Source organism: Pseudopipra pipra, chromosome 3, assembly GCF_036250125.1.
Source record: "Pseudopipra pipra isolate bDixPip1 chromosome 3, bDixPip1.hap1, whole genome shotgun sequence".
NCBI lineage: Eukaryota > Metazoa > Chordata > Aves > Passeriformes > Pipridae > Pseudopipra > Pseudopipra pipra.
The window spans coordinates 16,825,475-16,841,498 of NC_087551.1; the positions used below are offsets into that span (position 1 = coordinate 16,825,475).

The 16,024-nt window shown below is 39.8% G+C and overlaps 1 protein-coding gene across 3 annotated transcripts in view; it reads right to left on the minus strand.

Annotated features, from left to right (window-relative positions):
- Positions 1 to 16,024, minus strand: part of XDH (xanthine dehydrogenase) — a 67,144-nt gene that overhangs the window by 39,536 nt on the left and 11,584 nt on the right. For 2 of the 3 annotated variants that reach the window (XM_064648036.1, XM_064648035.1), the window contains exons 1-6: positions 13,829 to 14,078; positions 6,826 to 6,883; positions 4,248 to 4,344; positions 2,973 to 3,081; positions 1,794 to 1,920; positions 907 to 968 (exon numbers count right to left, since the gene is read on the minus strand). The exons of the other annotated variant lie outside the window; for it this stretch is intronic. In XM_064648036.1, the coding sequence (XP_064504106.1) occupies positions 907 to 968; positions 1,794 to 1,920; positions 2,973 to 3,081; positions 4,248 to 4,344; positions 6,826 to 6,883; positions 13,829 to 13,882 (507 nt within the window). In that variant the 5' untranslated portion in view covers positions 13,883 to 14,078. Of the gene's footprint in view, positions 1 to 906; positions 969 to 1,793; positions 1,921 to 2,972; positions 3,082 to 4,247; positions 4,345 to 6,825; positions 6,884 to 13,828; positions 14,079 to 16,024 lie in introns of those variants that run through there. 3 annotated transcript variants of the gene reach the window in all.

Below are 16,024 nucleotides of genomic sequence, written 5' to 3' on the forward strand. Positions count from 1 at the left end.
AAATACACCATTTTCTCCTATCTGCCATTTCCTGCCTTTTAATCAATCTTTCATCCATACTGATTTCTTCCCTCTTACCCCATACGGCTCTTTATTGTCTCTTTGGTGAGACACTGTTGAAAGCCTGTTGGAAATCCAAGTAGGCTATATCAACTGGGTTTATCAGCCATTTGTAGTGGATCTCAATCTTGTTTGTATTATCTTTCGTTGATCTCAATTCTGGATAATAAAATTAAGTTAATGGGCATCATTCTAAATTCCTTCCTTTTGATATTTAATACCAGTGTAGCCCCACAAGTGGCTAGTAATCACTGAAGTACCTAGTGATCTCTTCTCTTCACAGTCTTCAGCTGTATTTCATGTAAAAAGGGACTAGAGAAATTTTATAGCAAAGCTTCATATCTCACCCAAACCAGCAGAATAATTCTGGACAAGAGCTATACAGCAGTGACTTCAGCTTCTTTTCAGAGCTATTCCAGCTCTGCAGCTGATCTTTCAAGCAAGCAAATTCCTCATCAGATTCCTCCACAGCATGTCCCTACCAGTGCACCATACCTTTAACTTTTTCCACATCAGGAATCATCTACAAACTGTATTATGCGGAGATTGTGAGTTTCTTAGACACTTACAGAGTAGAATTACAGAGTCTGATTACCCGTGATCCAATAAGGGACCATCAGGCAGATTTTATTCAAGTGTCCCTCTTCCAGTAACTGGAGTGAGTAAAGGAGTTGGTCTTTTTGCATTATTAATGTATGAAGCACATACAAAGGGGTCAAAAGTTGGAGCTGCATTGTTGCAGCATGTATATCTCCTTCCCTTTTCAGCTCATGATGTGTTTCAGTAGCAGAGGGAAAAACAGTCAGCCTTCCAGATTTTTTTTAAACGTTATCTGAAGACACTTACTTTAGCAAATGTCCTGTATCCTTCCAGAATGGGTCTGTAGCCTGTACATCGACACAAGTTCCCTGCATTGCCAGAGCAAAAGGTTAAACATTTAGCACCATTTGGCTACGAACTTCTCTTCTTTTAGATAATTTCATTGTTTCTCACAAAAGATTGTCAAATATAGATAAAGCTAATGAAAAAACTGGGAGGGAAAAAATTTCATTAGTAAACCTGCAACAATCCTACTATTACTTTTTGTTGAAATTTTAAATTGAAATTCATTTAGAACAAATTCAATCTGCCTTATTCAGTACTCATTTATCTCAATTGTGTGAGCCTTATCAGTGTGATAACTATATTCCCTCTCCTGAATTACACAGAGTTTGCTTTCTCCTGCATCATCATTCCTCTTGGATCATTTCTGGAAGCACAGTAATGACTCTAGCTTCAGCAATAACAACAGCCTCTCAGATGATTTACACAGTTGGTTTCTGCCCCACTCCATCATGTATATTGCTGTCTTGGTCCTTTACTTGAGGTTGCCTGGCCCAGATGTTCTCCATCACCTCTGCACGCTCTTGTCACAGCAATGAATAAGCAAGCCCCTCAGAGACAGGCCACCTTTTGTTCTGTATTAATATTAGTGGGTTCCTAATCCAAGACTGAGGCCACTTGCCCCTGCTTATGGGCAAAGAATGAGGTTCTGTGAGATCTTTTACAGGTCATTTTTTTTCACTTCATAACACCTACCCAGTCCCCTAGTGGAAAAGCTAGTTCTTAACCTCATAACAATCAGTTGTTTTTACTAAAATACATTAAATAAAGGTGCACCTCCATCCCATTTGGTGAAGTAGATGTCATAAAAGCAGAACAGGTCGCATCCCTGCAGGGTTTATGAGTATTACCTTGGAAAGCATCTTCAATGTCTTCCATTTTGGGCTCAGGGTTGTTCCGAAGCAATGTATACATGGACATGACAATGCCTGGAGTGCAAAAGCCACATTGGGAACCATGACTTTTTGCTATCCTCTCCTGAGAAAAAGTAAAAACAACCATTAGCCCATAATATCAGTGCTGTGCTTGTTTCTGTAACATCTCTGCTAAAAAAGAACACCCAGTCTCACCAGGGGAGATAAGATTATCACCAGATGTTATCTGATGAGATAGATGGTCAATCAATCTGTGAAGCAGACTTCAAATTAAAAAACAGCATGAAAAGTCTGTACCTAGGCTTTGAACACACACTGTAACTGAAGGTGACTAGAAGCCTCCAGTGAGATCAGGAGTTCTTCAGATTTACCATGCTGGGAATGTTGGGGCTACCTGAGTCTGAGTTTCAAAGCTTGGAATCTTCATGGGAAGTAGGAAAAAGAAGACAAACAAACAAAGGTCAGACTATCTGCCATCCATTGATGCATATCTAACTTATTTTTCACTTTGTTGTTTACTGTCTTAGGTAGATATTGGCACAAGTCCTACCCACTGTACAAACTGAGATGAATCACAGTTTACATTGAGGGGGCAGGATCTCTGACAAAGCTGAGGTAAGGCTGCATTATAACACTGTGCTAGAAAAATAGGGCTTCACATTCCTGTCACACCTCCACAGAGAGAATATTTTGAGGTTACAGAAACTTTGCTGAAGTAAACTTTACTTCACCACCACAGGGAAGGTTTCTAACTACGCAGGATGAGAAACTAAGGTCATTCATGGAAGGCCATAGGAGAGTTAAAACCCATCTCAGATTTCCTAGCTCCAAGTCATTATATTGGCTTTCCCTGCAACATCAGTCTCCCCAGTCCAGGATGTGAACCAAATGCTGCCACGTAGCCCTAGAACAAAAGCATTAGCAATTCAGCCAGGATAGCACCAGTTAACTTGCTAGGGGCACAACAGAGCTGCAGCATTGACCCAGGGTGATCATTCTGGCACTCAGACATCCCTCCAAGTAGGGACTACTCACGTGGAAAGCCAATCTCTTGGCTTTAACATTACAATGGAGGTCTCAACACTCTGTAACAGAAGTAATTATCCTAGGAAAACATGGATAGAGGATTTAAAGTTACCAGGATTAATAGTTTACCTGGGCTGGGTGCAGCCTGGATTTTGTGTTTCCTATGCCTTCAACAGTAGTTACAGCTACATGATGCAGGGCACAGACAGGAAAGAGGCAAGCATTGGCAGTATGGTGGCTAAAATAATAAATTAAGGTCATTTTATTTGACAGTGCTGCTCAACAAAGGAAAAAGAGAACAGGAGGAATGAAGAGTGCTTAGACACTATAGCAGTGGGCCCAATAAGAGAACTTCAATAGATGTGCTACAAGTATTAGTTACAAGCCAAATCCTACACACCTAGTCATCCAAAGTTCTCATCAACTTCACTTGAAGGTTAAACTGAGCATGCACCATATGATTTAACCTAGAAATAACAACTATAAACATCCCTGTTGCACATTAAGCTACACAACCAATATAAGTAATATATAGGGGCAGACTACAAATACCAAGATGTTATTCAGCTGGCCACTTGCAAAGTTAATCAAGAGTACAGAGTTCTTGGCCTTTTACCTAGAAAGCTGTTTCTAGAGGGTACACATAGGGGAAAAGCCTAGACTGAAGGTAAAACAGAATAATGTGGCCAAAACTCTTATAAGAACTAGGTACTTCATCTCATTTCTATCCAGACAGAATAATGACCCTAATATCCTATTTATTGCCACACTATTAAGCAGAACCACTAAGTTAGATGATCCAATCTCCAAGTATTATTCCAAATATATCAAAGATTTCAGTGCTTTCTATTCCCCACAGTAAATATAAACTGGAGCCTGTCTCTCTGCCTCATCCTTTCTCCCTATTCCCCTTTTTGTTTGATGCCAATGCTTCACCTTTTGATTAATTAAAGTGAGAACAGGAGGAAAGTTTATTTCTCAGGAAATAATTCTGACAGTTACAAGTAGAGAAAAAAGTTAATATCTGCTGGCATACAGAAAACAGATTATTGTAGTAATACAATAACAATAAAGATTTTATCACAGTAATCATTTTTTGGATCATCATAGGAAAAAGCTACATTATACTGCAAGAGTATTTCTAAAATGGGAAAAGGCAGATAAGACTATGTGATAGAATCTGTGCAGATATTGCAGGGCACAACAAAATAGTTCTGTGCAATGCTTTAAGAAAAAATACCTTCTTGTCTTAGCCTTCTGAGTTTATGTTCTGAAAGTGAAAAGTACTGTTTTGGCAGAAATATTAATTATATAAGTTTTTAAAAAACAAAACAGAACAAAAGAATATCATTTCTGGAATGTCAAGAACCTGGATCTGTTCACAGTTCAAATCGCAAAGGATACAGAATTTTCTTCTGAAAGGGATCATACTTGGATATCATAACAGTGCAGGCACCACATCCACCTTCTCCACAGCCTAGTTTGGTTCCACACAGGCCCACTGAGAGTACAGGAATTAAGGAAAACATGAAAAGTGTTCACAGAAACCTGCTCAAGTTGTCAATCAAGGCTGAGCAACAAGTTCGTGCTGGAAACCAAGGACTCATTTTTATTGCTTAATAATTTGACATAAGCAAAGTTTCAAATGCTGGCATGTGAGCTTTGAGATCAACACCCAAAGCCCTAATAAGGAGGCAGCCCACGTTCCAACAGACTCTTAGAATAAACTAAAAAAAAATCTGAACTTCAACAGTTCCCACTTTCCATTACTCAGAGAAAGAAACGACATAAGGGAGATAAAGCACTCAGTAATTGCTGAGCAGGAGCTGTTCAGGCATGCAGCCACATCCCTGAGCTGAATGGTGAGATCTCCTCTAGCACCTCTGACTGGTGCTTGTCGACTTCTTCCCACACCTGGTGACTCCCAGGATCTTACTTGAACTGCTCCTGAACTATCTGCATCTCAAGACTCATGTTTTGGCCATCCAACCTTGTCTCTTGACCCCGTCTAGAATCACTTGCCAAATTCCTAGCCAAAGCAGCCAAATTCCTAGCCAAAACCAGCCAAGCACACTTCCCAGGAGTCTGGTTCCCATAAAACCATAGGAGGTAGACACTGAGAGCCAGAACTGGTGGAGATGCACACAACCTCTGCAAAGACACTTGGGACCTCACAAAGCGCATGGACTGGCCTAAGCAGATTCCTCTGCTACGTGATGAGAACCCAATGGGAACCCCTGCCTCTGAGCTTGCCTCCTAGGGTCATCTGATAAACAAGCCACAGAACTGTCATTTATTGGATATTAGCTATCCAATAACATCCTCTGTTGCAGAGCTCATGTCTATACTTTACAATCAGGCATTAGATCAAATATTCTGCAAAGGGATTCAGAAGAAAATTCCTTGAGTCACTTTTGCTTTGGGTCCCTTCACTCATTAGAAGGTAATTAGAAGGTGTTACTTATTGCAAAGAGGATTGGACAATGCTGAGACATTTTGGTGTGGAAAAAAATGGCTGATTTCATTGGCAATGGACACATGCCTGTGTTGAGATAAATCAACTTAGGCCTGCAAAAAAACAACAGGAACTGTGATAGAGGGAACTCAAATCACCTTCATTTTCACTGCAAATATTCTGGAACTGACTATTTTCAAAGAATCATAGAAATTATAGAATCATTTAGGTTAGAAAAGATGTTTAAGATCACCAAGTCCAACCATTAACCTAACACTGCCAAGTCCACTACTAAACTCCGTCCCTAAGTGCCTCATCTGCTTTTCATACAATCATTTCTGCTTGAGCAGAAATACAGGTTTCCTATGTCATCCAATGTTTTTCTTGACAACAGTGCTAACCTGCCTCAATAAAACATGTTTCTGGAAGTATTTGTCTGTCCCTAACCAGACATGCAAAAAATGAGTTCCCCAGAATGCTCATGCAGAAGGTAAGTAGGTTTTGAAGAGCTGAGATTATCCCTTTCCAAAGTTATTTGCATTAGATATCAACAAGCTTAGGCACAAAAGGCCTAGTGGTAAGAAAGGCACACAGGCACAAGAGTTATGCCACTTATAGTTCCTCTTGACCTTTATCCACACAAGGTACAGTCAGATCAATAGGGCTGTTAATAGTTCTGTTGGAAATCCCAAAGAGGACTGTGATTCATGCCCTCATACTTCCTTCAGATCCCAGACAAATAGAACACAGCAGCAGGGTGAAATAAGTATGCATGACTTTTCCAAGTAATACACCAGCACAGATATGAACAGTTTGGCACATGTACACACCCAGCTGGCCAGACAAAAACTCAGAAAACATGGAATGACACTACCTACAGAACCAGACCTAGTGTAGCCAGCCTGGTCACCACAGTAATAGCTACTCAGCTTCTGAAGCTATTCTGACTCACGTGTTGACCAGCTTCAAACAGGAGTGAAACGTGACTTCCTGCATCTGCTCATGTAAACATGCCCATGGTACACGGTGGTACATCTGAGCTTGCCTCCCAGGGTCATCTGATAAACAAGCCACAGAACTGTCATTTACTGGATATTAGCTATCCAGTAACATCCAAATTAATGGATGAAACAGCAAGGATTTCAAGTGGTTGTGTTGTTTTGGCCAGAAAATTCTTTGCAATTTGTGTGGAACAGAACTAAATTTCCTTCAATTTTATTGTGATCTCAATATTACTTCCTTTCCATCATATTCCAGTTCCTAGACATTCTGAGAGTTTTTCCTTCAAAGCATTAATAAAGTATTTGAAGTTTACTTGAAGTATATTATTTAAAATTTGCTATAGTTTATGCTAGGAATACCAGCTGTAATCTCTGCCAGGAAGAAACACCAGACCATGCAGACCACTCTCTCTTATACTTTGTGTAAAAGCTCTGCCTAGCACTCAAGTGACAGACACAACAGTAAACAATCATGAAATGCTGTAGGCATTTAAAGCCTTCTGCAGTTTCTTCTAACACTGGATACATTTTCTTCGTAGATAAGTTAGCAGAGTTGTTTCTGGGTCCACATCTTTTTCCACCACCTGCAAGAAGCAAAAGGTACTGTTATACACAGAAGGTTTTACAACACAGATATTTAGTTGGAATGAGAAAGTCTGGTCTTTCTGCAACTGCTTTTCCAAATTAGGGAGCAAAATCACTGATTAATTCAGCAACGTTGGTCATGTATCCAGACACAATATTTCCTTGAATTTATTGTGTATATGCGTTACATAGGTCAGAGTTTTTCAACCATGGCACACTGAGGCAAATCCAAAAAAAGCTTTCATAAAAAATGGCAGAGTTAGTAGTGAGGAAAGAGCTGTGTTTTGTACTCAAGTTTTGGATTCCTGACGTTTCCCCAAATGGTGTCTCATCTTTACTGACTATGCATGGCTGAACTCAGTCCCTTCTTCTTACTGATAGAAGAGACAGAAAAAATGAGCAGACAAACAGAATGACAGAAACAGCAGCAGTAACAGACTTTGCAGAGAAAAAAAAGCAACACCAAAAATTCTGTGACAACACAGGTGCTGCAGGATGGGCAGCAAGTCCCAAACCTCTTGAAGTTTCTCTTTCTTCCTTTCTAATTCTAAATCAACCATGTTGCATTCATAGCCATCCTAAATGTGGGAATACGGAATTCCAAGCAAGGAGAAATTTTCTCTGCACATTTTGAGCCAGTTCCATCCTATTAGACATAAAATAACCATTAGATATTTTACTTCAACCTCTGCCCAATGGTCAGAAACTAAAGTTCTACCCTTACCTCCAAATGACCACAGAGCTTGTCTCCCCCTTTTTCTTTGTTAATAAAGTGTCAAGAAACTCTTCCAAATTCACTGTGTGCCAGAATGTAATCACGTGTTCTTGGCTATTATGTTATGCAAGTCCTAAGTACAATACTGACAGTTTATTTAAATTAATCACTCCCAGTTTGAAGGGCAAATTGAAACAGAGGTCATTTGTGCAAGTTGGTTTGTTTTTTGCTTTTTTACTGATAAGAAACCTTCACAACCCTCTGTACTGTTTCACTTTTATGCTTTTGACACGTGACAGGGTTATTCTAAAGAGACAAGGTTCATACTTCCTATTTGAGTCCACCTTTTTAGAACCATCCAATAAAATTGCTGCTACAAAACACAACTGGTCATTTTTTGCACATCTCACTCCTGCATTGGGGATAATGTAAATACCTTTCCTTGAAAAGAAAACAGAGTTCATTCTTCTATTTTGGGAATGTCACACTGCACATCATGCAGCACTCATGGTTGCTATTAAGAGTTCCCTCACCTTCTGGATGCATAGAAACAAATAAGAGCATGCAGCAGCTCTGGCGTGGCCATCTGGTCCAGAGTAAGCCCACACATCCCTCTGCAGCAGTTTGGCAAACAAACAGACACGAGTAGATAATTCCAAAAACCCCTGTGACTAGAAGTGGACAAATGGCCTTTCAGAGCCATTTCACAGGCAAAGAGCCTTCCCTGGCAACTCCCACTGTCACTGTCAACCTGAGTTTCTTCCTTGTGCCTGTGCCAGTGGACATTGCAAACCCTTCCAAAGCAGCTTCCCAGATAGCCGGGCACAGAGAAAAAGCTTCAGAATAGTTAAAGACTATTGAGATTATTTTATGTTTAGACCAAAGAAAATGTCTTAAGAGGTTTTCTTGAAAGAATCCAAGATGCACTCTGTCAATTAAAGGTTTGGCCCACTGGCTTCTTTTCAGGAAGTAACAAATTAATGTCAGGCCTAAACCTTCATTCTTCATTTAACCACCCAGCTCCATGCACTTTTAGTGAAGCACTTCAGCATGTGGAAAGCCCCAAATTCAAACCTTTGCTGAATTTTATCAGAAGCGATTCCCACTATGCAGAAGACCATGTCCCAGACAATCCACACCCTTACTCTGTTCAAACCAACAGCCCTGGATTGCTACTTCAGTCACTTCAAACTTCTCCACTGTAGCTGTATATCTGCAATACTGGCAGAGACTAGTAATCAGAGGGAGATAAGAGGTAAGAGTTTGGAGGACATTCTGCATTAACATAAATCTCAAACATCAGAGAGCAAGGAGTCATTTCTTTTCTCTCAGATTCCTGGTGGGAGGATGCTTGTTTATGAGTCTCTCTTGCTGGGCACAAAGTAAGAACTTGTTGCTGTTCCTGACTTTTTTTCATTGTCATTTATACAGATTTGTCCTCCAGCATATCATTCCTCCAGTGGTTTGTTGCAATCACCTGCTGTGATTTGTTCTTAAAATATTTTAAAACTCTGTGGGTGGGGATAACATCTCTTGTCTGATGCCCAGTACAATATGATTCACAGCTCAGTATCACAATTCGTGCTCACCTCCCTCAGTGCCCTTGTACAGAAAGAAACTGAATTATATCCATTGCATTCAGTGGTTGTAGGATCAGACTACATAGATACTGCAGTTAAAGAAATATTTCTCTTTTGGCCAGTTACTGTTTTTTAGTGTTTGGTGCTTTGTTTTATTTTAGGGGTTTTTTTTAAATCAAATGTCATATTGCAGGTATATCAGGTTGCCGGCTACATTTTGGCAGACTCAAAATTCGATTTTACTGCACACAGTAGCTTAATTATTAATGAAATTCAGAAAGAAACTTTGCTGGAAGTGTTAGGATGGCACTGACACTCAAATGACTCTCAACAACTTTGCTCTGCTGTGTTTGTATTACGTGTCTATTTGTCTACTGATTCTAGGAATCTGAAATACTCAGACCCACCTCAGCTGGGAGCCCAGCCTGGCCCTACATTATTCAAGTTTTTAAGTACTACGTGGAACAGGTTCTGAAGCAGTACTCTACACTTTTAGAGCCCATGGGCTACTCCAGAGAGAGAGATGTTGAACTCACTTCCCCATAGTTTCATGTACATCTCAAGAAATATTTTGTTTTTCAGTTTCTCTACTTGCCTTTTTCTAATTCAGATAACTTTGCCTTTGCAACATAAAGCATCATATTTAAATTGTTATTCCCAGAAAGTTAAAAAAAAAAGATGTTTCAATTTAAAAGAACAGTAGTTGAACAAGGTAAATAGAGGAGCAGAAAGAAAGAGAAAAAAGAAACTTTCCTAGTTTACCAAGCATGCTTTCCATCAGCTAGGGTCTTTCAGTGAGAAACAGATGCTTTCCTGAAGGATAATCTCCCATTCAATCACTAGTCCCTAGTCACTCAGTAAGTTGCAAGAAGAGAAAGTGAAAGGTTTAAACCAGACTGCCACACAGCAAGTCAGGCTAGTCAACTGTAAAGGACCTTAAAATCTGTGAATGTGTTGTTCCTGGAGTCAATGAGAGATTTCAAATTCATTTACTAGGAAAAAGGGCTAGAACACAGATGAACAAACTGAATATAACCACACAGTGTAAGTCTGCTATTGGTCATGAGAACATTTTGTTCTGCTTTAAACCAGCACACTGAAAACTTGTAATTCACTGTTTATGTAGAACCCAGAGGGTCCCAAAGCTCATCCCAAAAAACTCCTGTATTTTAGCCAATCCCATCTGCAATCTACAGAATTTTGGTAGAGCTCTAATGTGGCTTCCAGCATAGATCCCCTCTTAGCATTCAGAATAGAAATAGAAATATTGACTACATGTTTGAACTAAAATTACATGCTACATATGCATGAGGCAGATTTGTCAGACGAGGAAAACAAAATTGCCACTATTAGCTTTAAATTGAGCGTGTTGTTTTCCATTATAGTCTAGGCAGACTACTAAGATAACTTTGAGTTAGTTATGTGCCAATCTTTATGCCTAGTGAAGTAAACAGGTGCTTAAAATAAACAGTCCTGAATGTGGAGTATGCTCAGCTGTTCCAAGGAGACTTTTTTTTGACAACCGTATAGACTGGGCTAATGCAAGAAAGAAGGATTTGCTACTATCCAAGTTCCTATCTTACAAACCACCTCTTATCACAGTGTTTTGTACTATGACAGAATATCAGCAGCCCATTAGCAATGTCAAGCTGTCATGAATTCACACAACAGTAATCTTTCCCACTGGCCATGCTATCACATTCTTTGCACTGAATTAACTGGAACATTTAGTCAGGGCTCCAGAAGGATAGAGCCATATCCTAACACAGAATCATAGAATATCTTGAGTTGGAAGGGACTCACAGTGATCATCAAAGTTCAACTCCTGGCCCTGCACAGGACAGCCCCAACAATCACACCATGTGTCTGAGAGCATTATCCAAATACTTCTTGAACTCAGACATGCTTGGTGCTATGACCACTTCCATGAGGAGCTTGTTCCTGTGCCCAACCACAGTCTGGGTAAAGAACCTTTTCCTAATATCTATCCTAAGCCTCCCTGACACAGCTTCATGCTGTTCTCTCAAATCCTGTCACTGGTCACCACAGAAAAGAGATCAGTGCCTGCCCCTCAGCTTCTCCTCTTGCTACCTGCCCAGGCATTTCCCACCACTCCTTCCATCAGAAAACCTCTTGTGCACAAATATCCCAACAAATTCCATATTCATTGTCACAGATCAGATTGCCCCATGAGTCTGATTCTTTCTCTTAAATCTGCATTTGGTGGGGTTATAACCCAAACCACTTCAGCAGCACACCCAAAAAGGGAATAGAAAAGAAAATGCCATTGGAGGCTCTGGGTAGAGCAAGTGGAACCTGCTCCTTTGATAGCACTGCAAGTTCCATGAGCCAGTAGGGAAGGATGCAGAAAGAGCTTTGACATGTTAAATGGGTTGGTACCATTGGTAGTATTAATCGTCCACTGGTGTTTTTTTTTTTAGCCAAACTGCCAAGATCACACTGTGATTAACCCCTCCACACATGCACATGGTCAGCTCTGACGTGTGGCTTTTGTAAACAGGAACAGCAGTTCCATAAAAATTGCTGAAATGCACCAAGGGCAATGTCATTCACAGCATGTTCATTAGCTGCAGGACTCAGCAAGAACAGACAGAAGGTACAAAACAAACAGGTTGTTTTCTTCTGCTGGCCTTCATAAGGTAGATTGCTCTTTCTCCCCTTCTCTCCCCCACCCCACAAAAATAAAAAAGAGTCTCACAGGACCATCTCTGTGCTTTGACTAATAGAGGTTTTCATATGTTAGCCAACAGTTTGCTCCAGGAGAAGGGGTTTTCTACCAATTTACGCAGAGCAACACTCTTGTAATGCCTCAGCACCAACCAGTGCTGAAGCAACACCTGTAAATGTATATAGGAATTTGTTCATAAAGACTTCATTTGAACTTTAGCTGGTCTGGCACCAGAACTACAATTCTCTTTCATTAAAACACACCAGAAAAAGAAAACCAGACAGGACACTTGGCCTGTATCAAAGTCCAGCTTGCCTGAAACACTTGCAACAACCTCCTACTCCAAGAACCAAAGAGCTCCCAGTCAACTGTTTAAAAATTGGGGTTCACAGAGGAGGGATCTCACTAAAACTTCACTGAGCAAGAACACAACAAGTTAATGGTGTGCCACCTTTGCTCACCACAGTAGAAAATTCATCAGATGGCATTCACAGATCACCCTGTGCCACAATCTCGACTACCAGGCTCAATTAGCTAATCATGATTTCTTGGAGCCTATGTTTTCACCTCTCTCTAGAAACAGAGAATGGCTAATATATCAATTAATGTTGACATATGAACCACTACTGATCTGTGTGAGGAGAGCTTCAGTTGTCTTCCTTTATAAAACCTCAGAACCAGGGCTGTGCTCTACATCAGTATTACATTCAAGAGCTCTATGACTAATTTATAATCTATACTATATAAACGTCATTCTTCAGTAAACTATTGATACTTGAATAAAACAAAACATTGATATCAAATGCACTAGTAACTTGGAATCCAATTTGGGATCCAAATTCATAACTAAAACCCCTAATTGTCGCAACAAACTCATTCACATTTACGCTTGATTAAACTAGCATGAAAGATCAACAAAAGCAAAACTGATAGTAATCCTGTGCCAGTCTGTAGTTCAGGGCACAGAGCTTTTTAGCCAACTGAGAGTATTGTGCTATCCCTCAAGGGATTAAAAAATTAATTGTCTAGCCCAAACTTAGTGCAGCACGTGATTTACCCCTAAGCAGTGCACAGGGAAGTTCCACAAACTCTTGGCTCCACACTGGAGTGGATATGCAACCCTCTCATCTTTCCAGGTTTCCCAGCTGGAAGCTGCTTTAGCACAAGTTTCCTGCCCAAGTATCTAGGCAAGGGGAACGTGATGGACCAAGATTAGCACCGAACTGAGCTCAGAAACAGAACTAACTTGGTACTCATAGTTCAAAGAAAGAGACAGGTTAGACATGTTACAAGGTTTTGAACTGTCAAGGCAAAATGATAGCCAGAGAAAGTCCAAACTGAGAAAGGGGGCTCTGGGACAAACTGTTAAAATGTGTCCATCATGTGCAAGAACCACCCCACCCTCCTGTGAGACACAGTTACTCTTAGATTATTGTCAGCAGTTGACCTAGGAATCAGTATCAGTTAATGGACTTTGATTTTTAAGAGTTTTCTAGCTTCTTAAATGGAAATGGAATAAACAGTTTACTAAATTCCTTTCAAAAACCAAGTGTCAGAATTACTTGCTGAATATATGAATTGTATGGATGTTACATTTGAGTTACATTTGCCAGATCTCCTGTAATTGCTGAAATTATTTCTAGTAGAAATGCCTATATTAAGCAGTGCACCCTTATTTAAAAGTAGTTACCTAAAAATTGCAGTAAATTATTGCCAACAAATCTAAAATGTAAAAGGAACATTATATAGTTGTGTTACTCTCTGAATAATTCACAAGGTAAAGTCAAAGATAAAAAACCACTTAGCAAAGCAATACATAGTTTTCACAATTAATATTTAAAAGCCATGGCATATGTGCTGGTATTAGAAAACTTCAGAGGAGGAAAAAGATGACTAGAAAAGTAAGTAATCGAGCCACAATCCAGGAGCAAGCTGGACAGAAAGCTGGAATTTTCCTTACCTTTTTACCATTCACAAAGAAAACAAGTTCATCCACTGCCTCGCTTGGAGCCATCCTGTACACCTTCCAAAATTCACTCAGATAGGGCCACAGACCACCCTTCTGAGAGCAGCCCTACACCCCACAGCACAGTGAGCACCAGCGACACGACAGGTAATATGAGTCTGCCTCAAGAATGTTTGACTTTATTTCTACATCAGTGCCCTGTGAAACCCCATATTATATAAGAGCCAACGAAGAGGCGTGCCAGCTGCCTTTGGTTGGTGCTTCTGCAGCCGTAATGACAGAAAAGGAGCTGGAACAAGCAGAGTGACCCACCCCCTTTTATATAGTAATAGATCACAATTCCACTGCATTCCCTTTAGATTACACTGCCAGGCTTGGGGCACTGCAACAAACTCTCAGTATTTTGCAATACAATGCAAACTTCGGGGGAGGAAGGGGGGAGGTTCTCCCAACTATCCCTCACCAAATATTGGTATTCCCCACACAGCAATCTCTAAAGACAGCACCTGCTTATTTAGAAAACTCCTTGATACATGCACATCTGCTAGTAGACTGACTGCAAGACTATTTCACTAGTCTTCCTTACAGTTTTAAAGCTACAGTACCCTCCACCTGTGAGGACATTATTTAAACAGAAATGTGTTTCCAGATAAAAGCAGTTCCAGAAAACTGACACCCTGATCCAGCACCTCAGAAGAGGTGCTGGGCTAAGACCATAATGTTTTCACTGGGCTCTTAAAGCATTTAGGCTTACCTTTTCTGGCTTAATCATCACATCCCAGTTCTTAGGTGCATGTTGCCAGCAAAACACAGAGGAAAGACAAAAATTTTTTGACTTCCCTTCCCTTGGTGATGGTTTCTTCTGGCTTCTCCATTACACAACTGCACATTTTGCATTGAGTCTTCCTGTTTTTTCTTCCAAAGTTGTTGCAGAATCATCCACAGGCCCCTACAGGACGTGCATTGTTTTCATGAACAAGATACATAAATCCCTAGTTCCAGTTTAATATTCCACCACAAACCAGCACAATTCCAAAGTCTCATGGAAGTTTCCTAACACTATCTGCTCCATTCTGATTCTTGTGATTTTGCTTTCCTTTTTCAGTTTCAATTAGTTTCAATTATTTTTTTATTATTATTTCTTTTAAATCCCTGGGGAAAACACTATATCAAAGTCTTCCTCCCAGGAATCTCTCTGAACAATTCAAAAAACAACAAAACATAATTAAATTACAATTTTCAGAAACAGTCTTTCCTTCAGAATTTTGTAAATATGTCACAGTGACTACAATACATATTTTATTTTTACCAGCTTTTATCTTCTGATTAATTTATTTTATTTCCCAGTCCAACCCCTAGAAAAGCTATTTTATAACAAGTGTCAAACACTATTCCTGCGTTTCTTTACAGGCATTCAGTTTGCTGAAAGTATAGTTCACAGCAAATTTATGCTTAACACCAGCTGCTTTAATCTGCATTTGCAGCAAAGTTGTGCATAGCTGAGCCAGTGCTGACACCTATTGTCTGGCACCTCCCACTTTGCAGTATAAGAGTACTAGAAAAATGACACTTTTCTCCCAGTAATCTTCAGCTCTCTTGCTTTACATCTACGTGCAAATTGACACAAGCGTTACCTCCATGTAGTATCATCAATCTTGAAATTAGTGTACACGAGGTTAGTGCTCATTAACAGTTTTGTAATATTTTAAATAACAATTATTACTCATAACCACAAGTAACATGTTACAGCAATCTTAAAGCAACTAGCCATTACAGCATTAACACCAAAATCAAACATGTTTAGTTTCCTAATCTGTGTTTTCCATAATGCATGGCGTAGTTCTTAGGCCTAAAGGACACTTGTAATCATGTCATCTCTTCTTTAAGGAAGCCCAGGCTCAAATTTTAGCCCTGCCTTGGTGATAACCTTATAGCTAAACTATCCCTATCTGCTAAATCAGTAAATAGCACCTTATGATATTCCATCACAAGGTTTGTTTTTGATCCAACAAACTACTATATACACAATATAAAAATAAAGATAAATACAACCATGATAATGACCTCCGTATATAGATTACATGGTAATATAAAACTTCAGACCTCATCTCAACAGAGTCACTGACCACAAAACACCAAATTCACTGATTCTCTCAGCAGTCTGACAGGATAGTCCATTATTATACACAT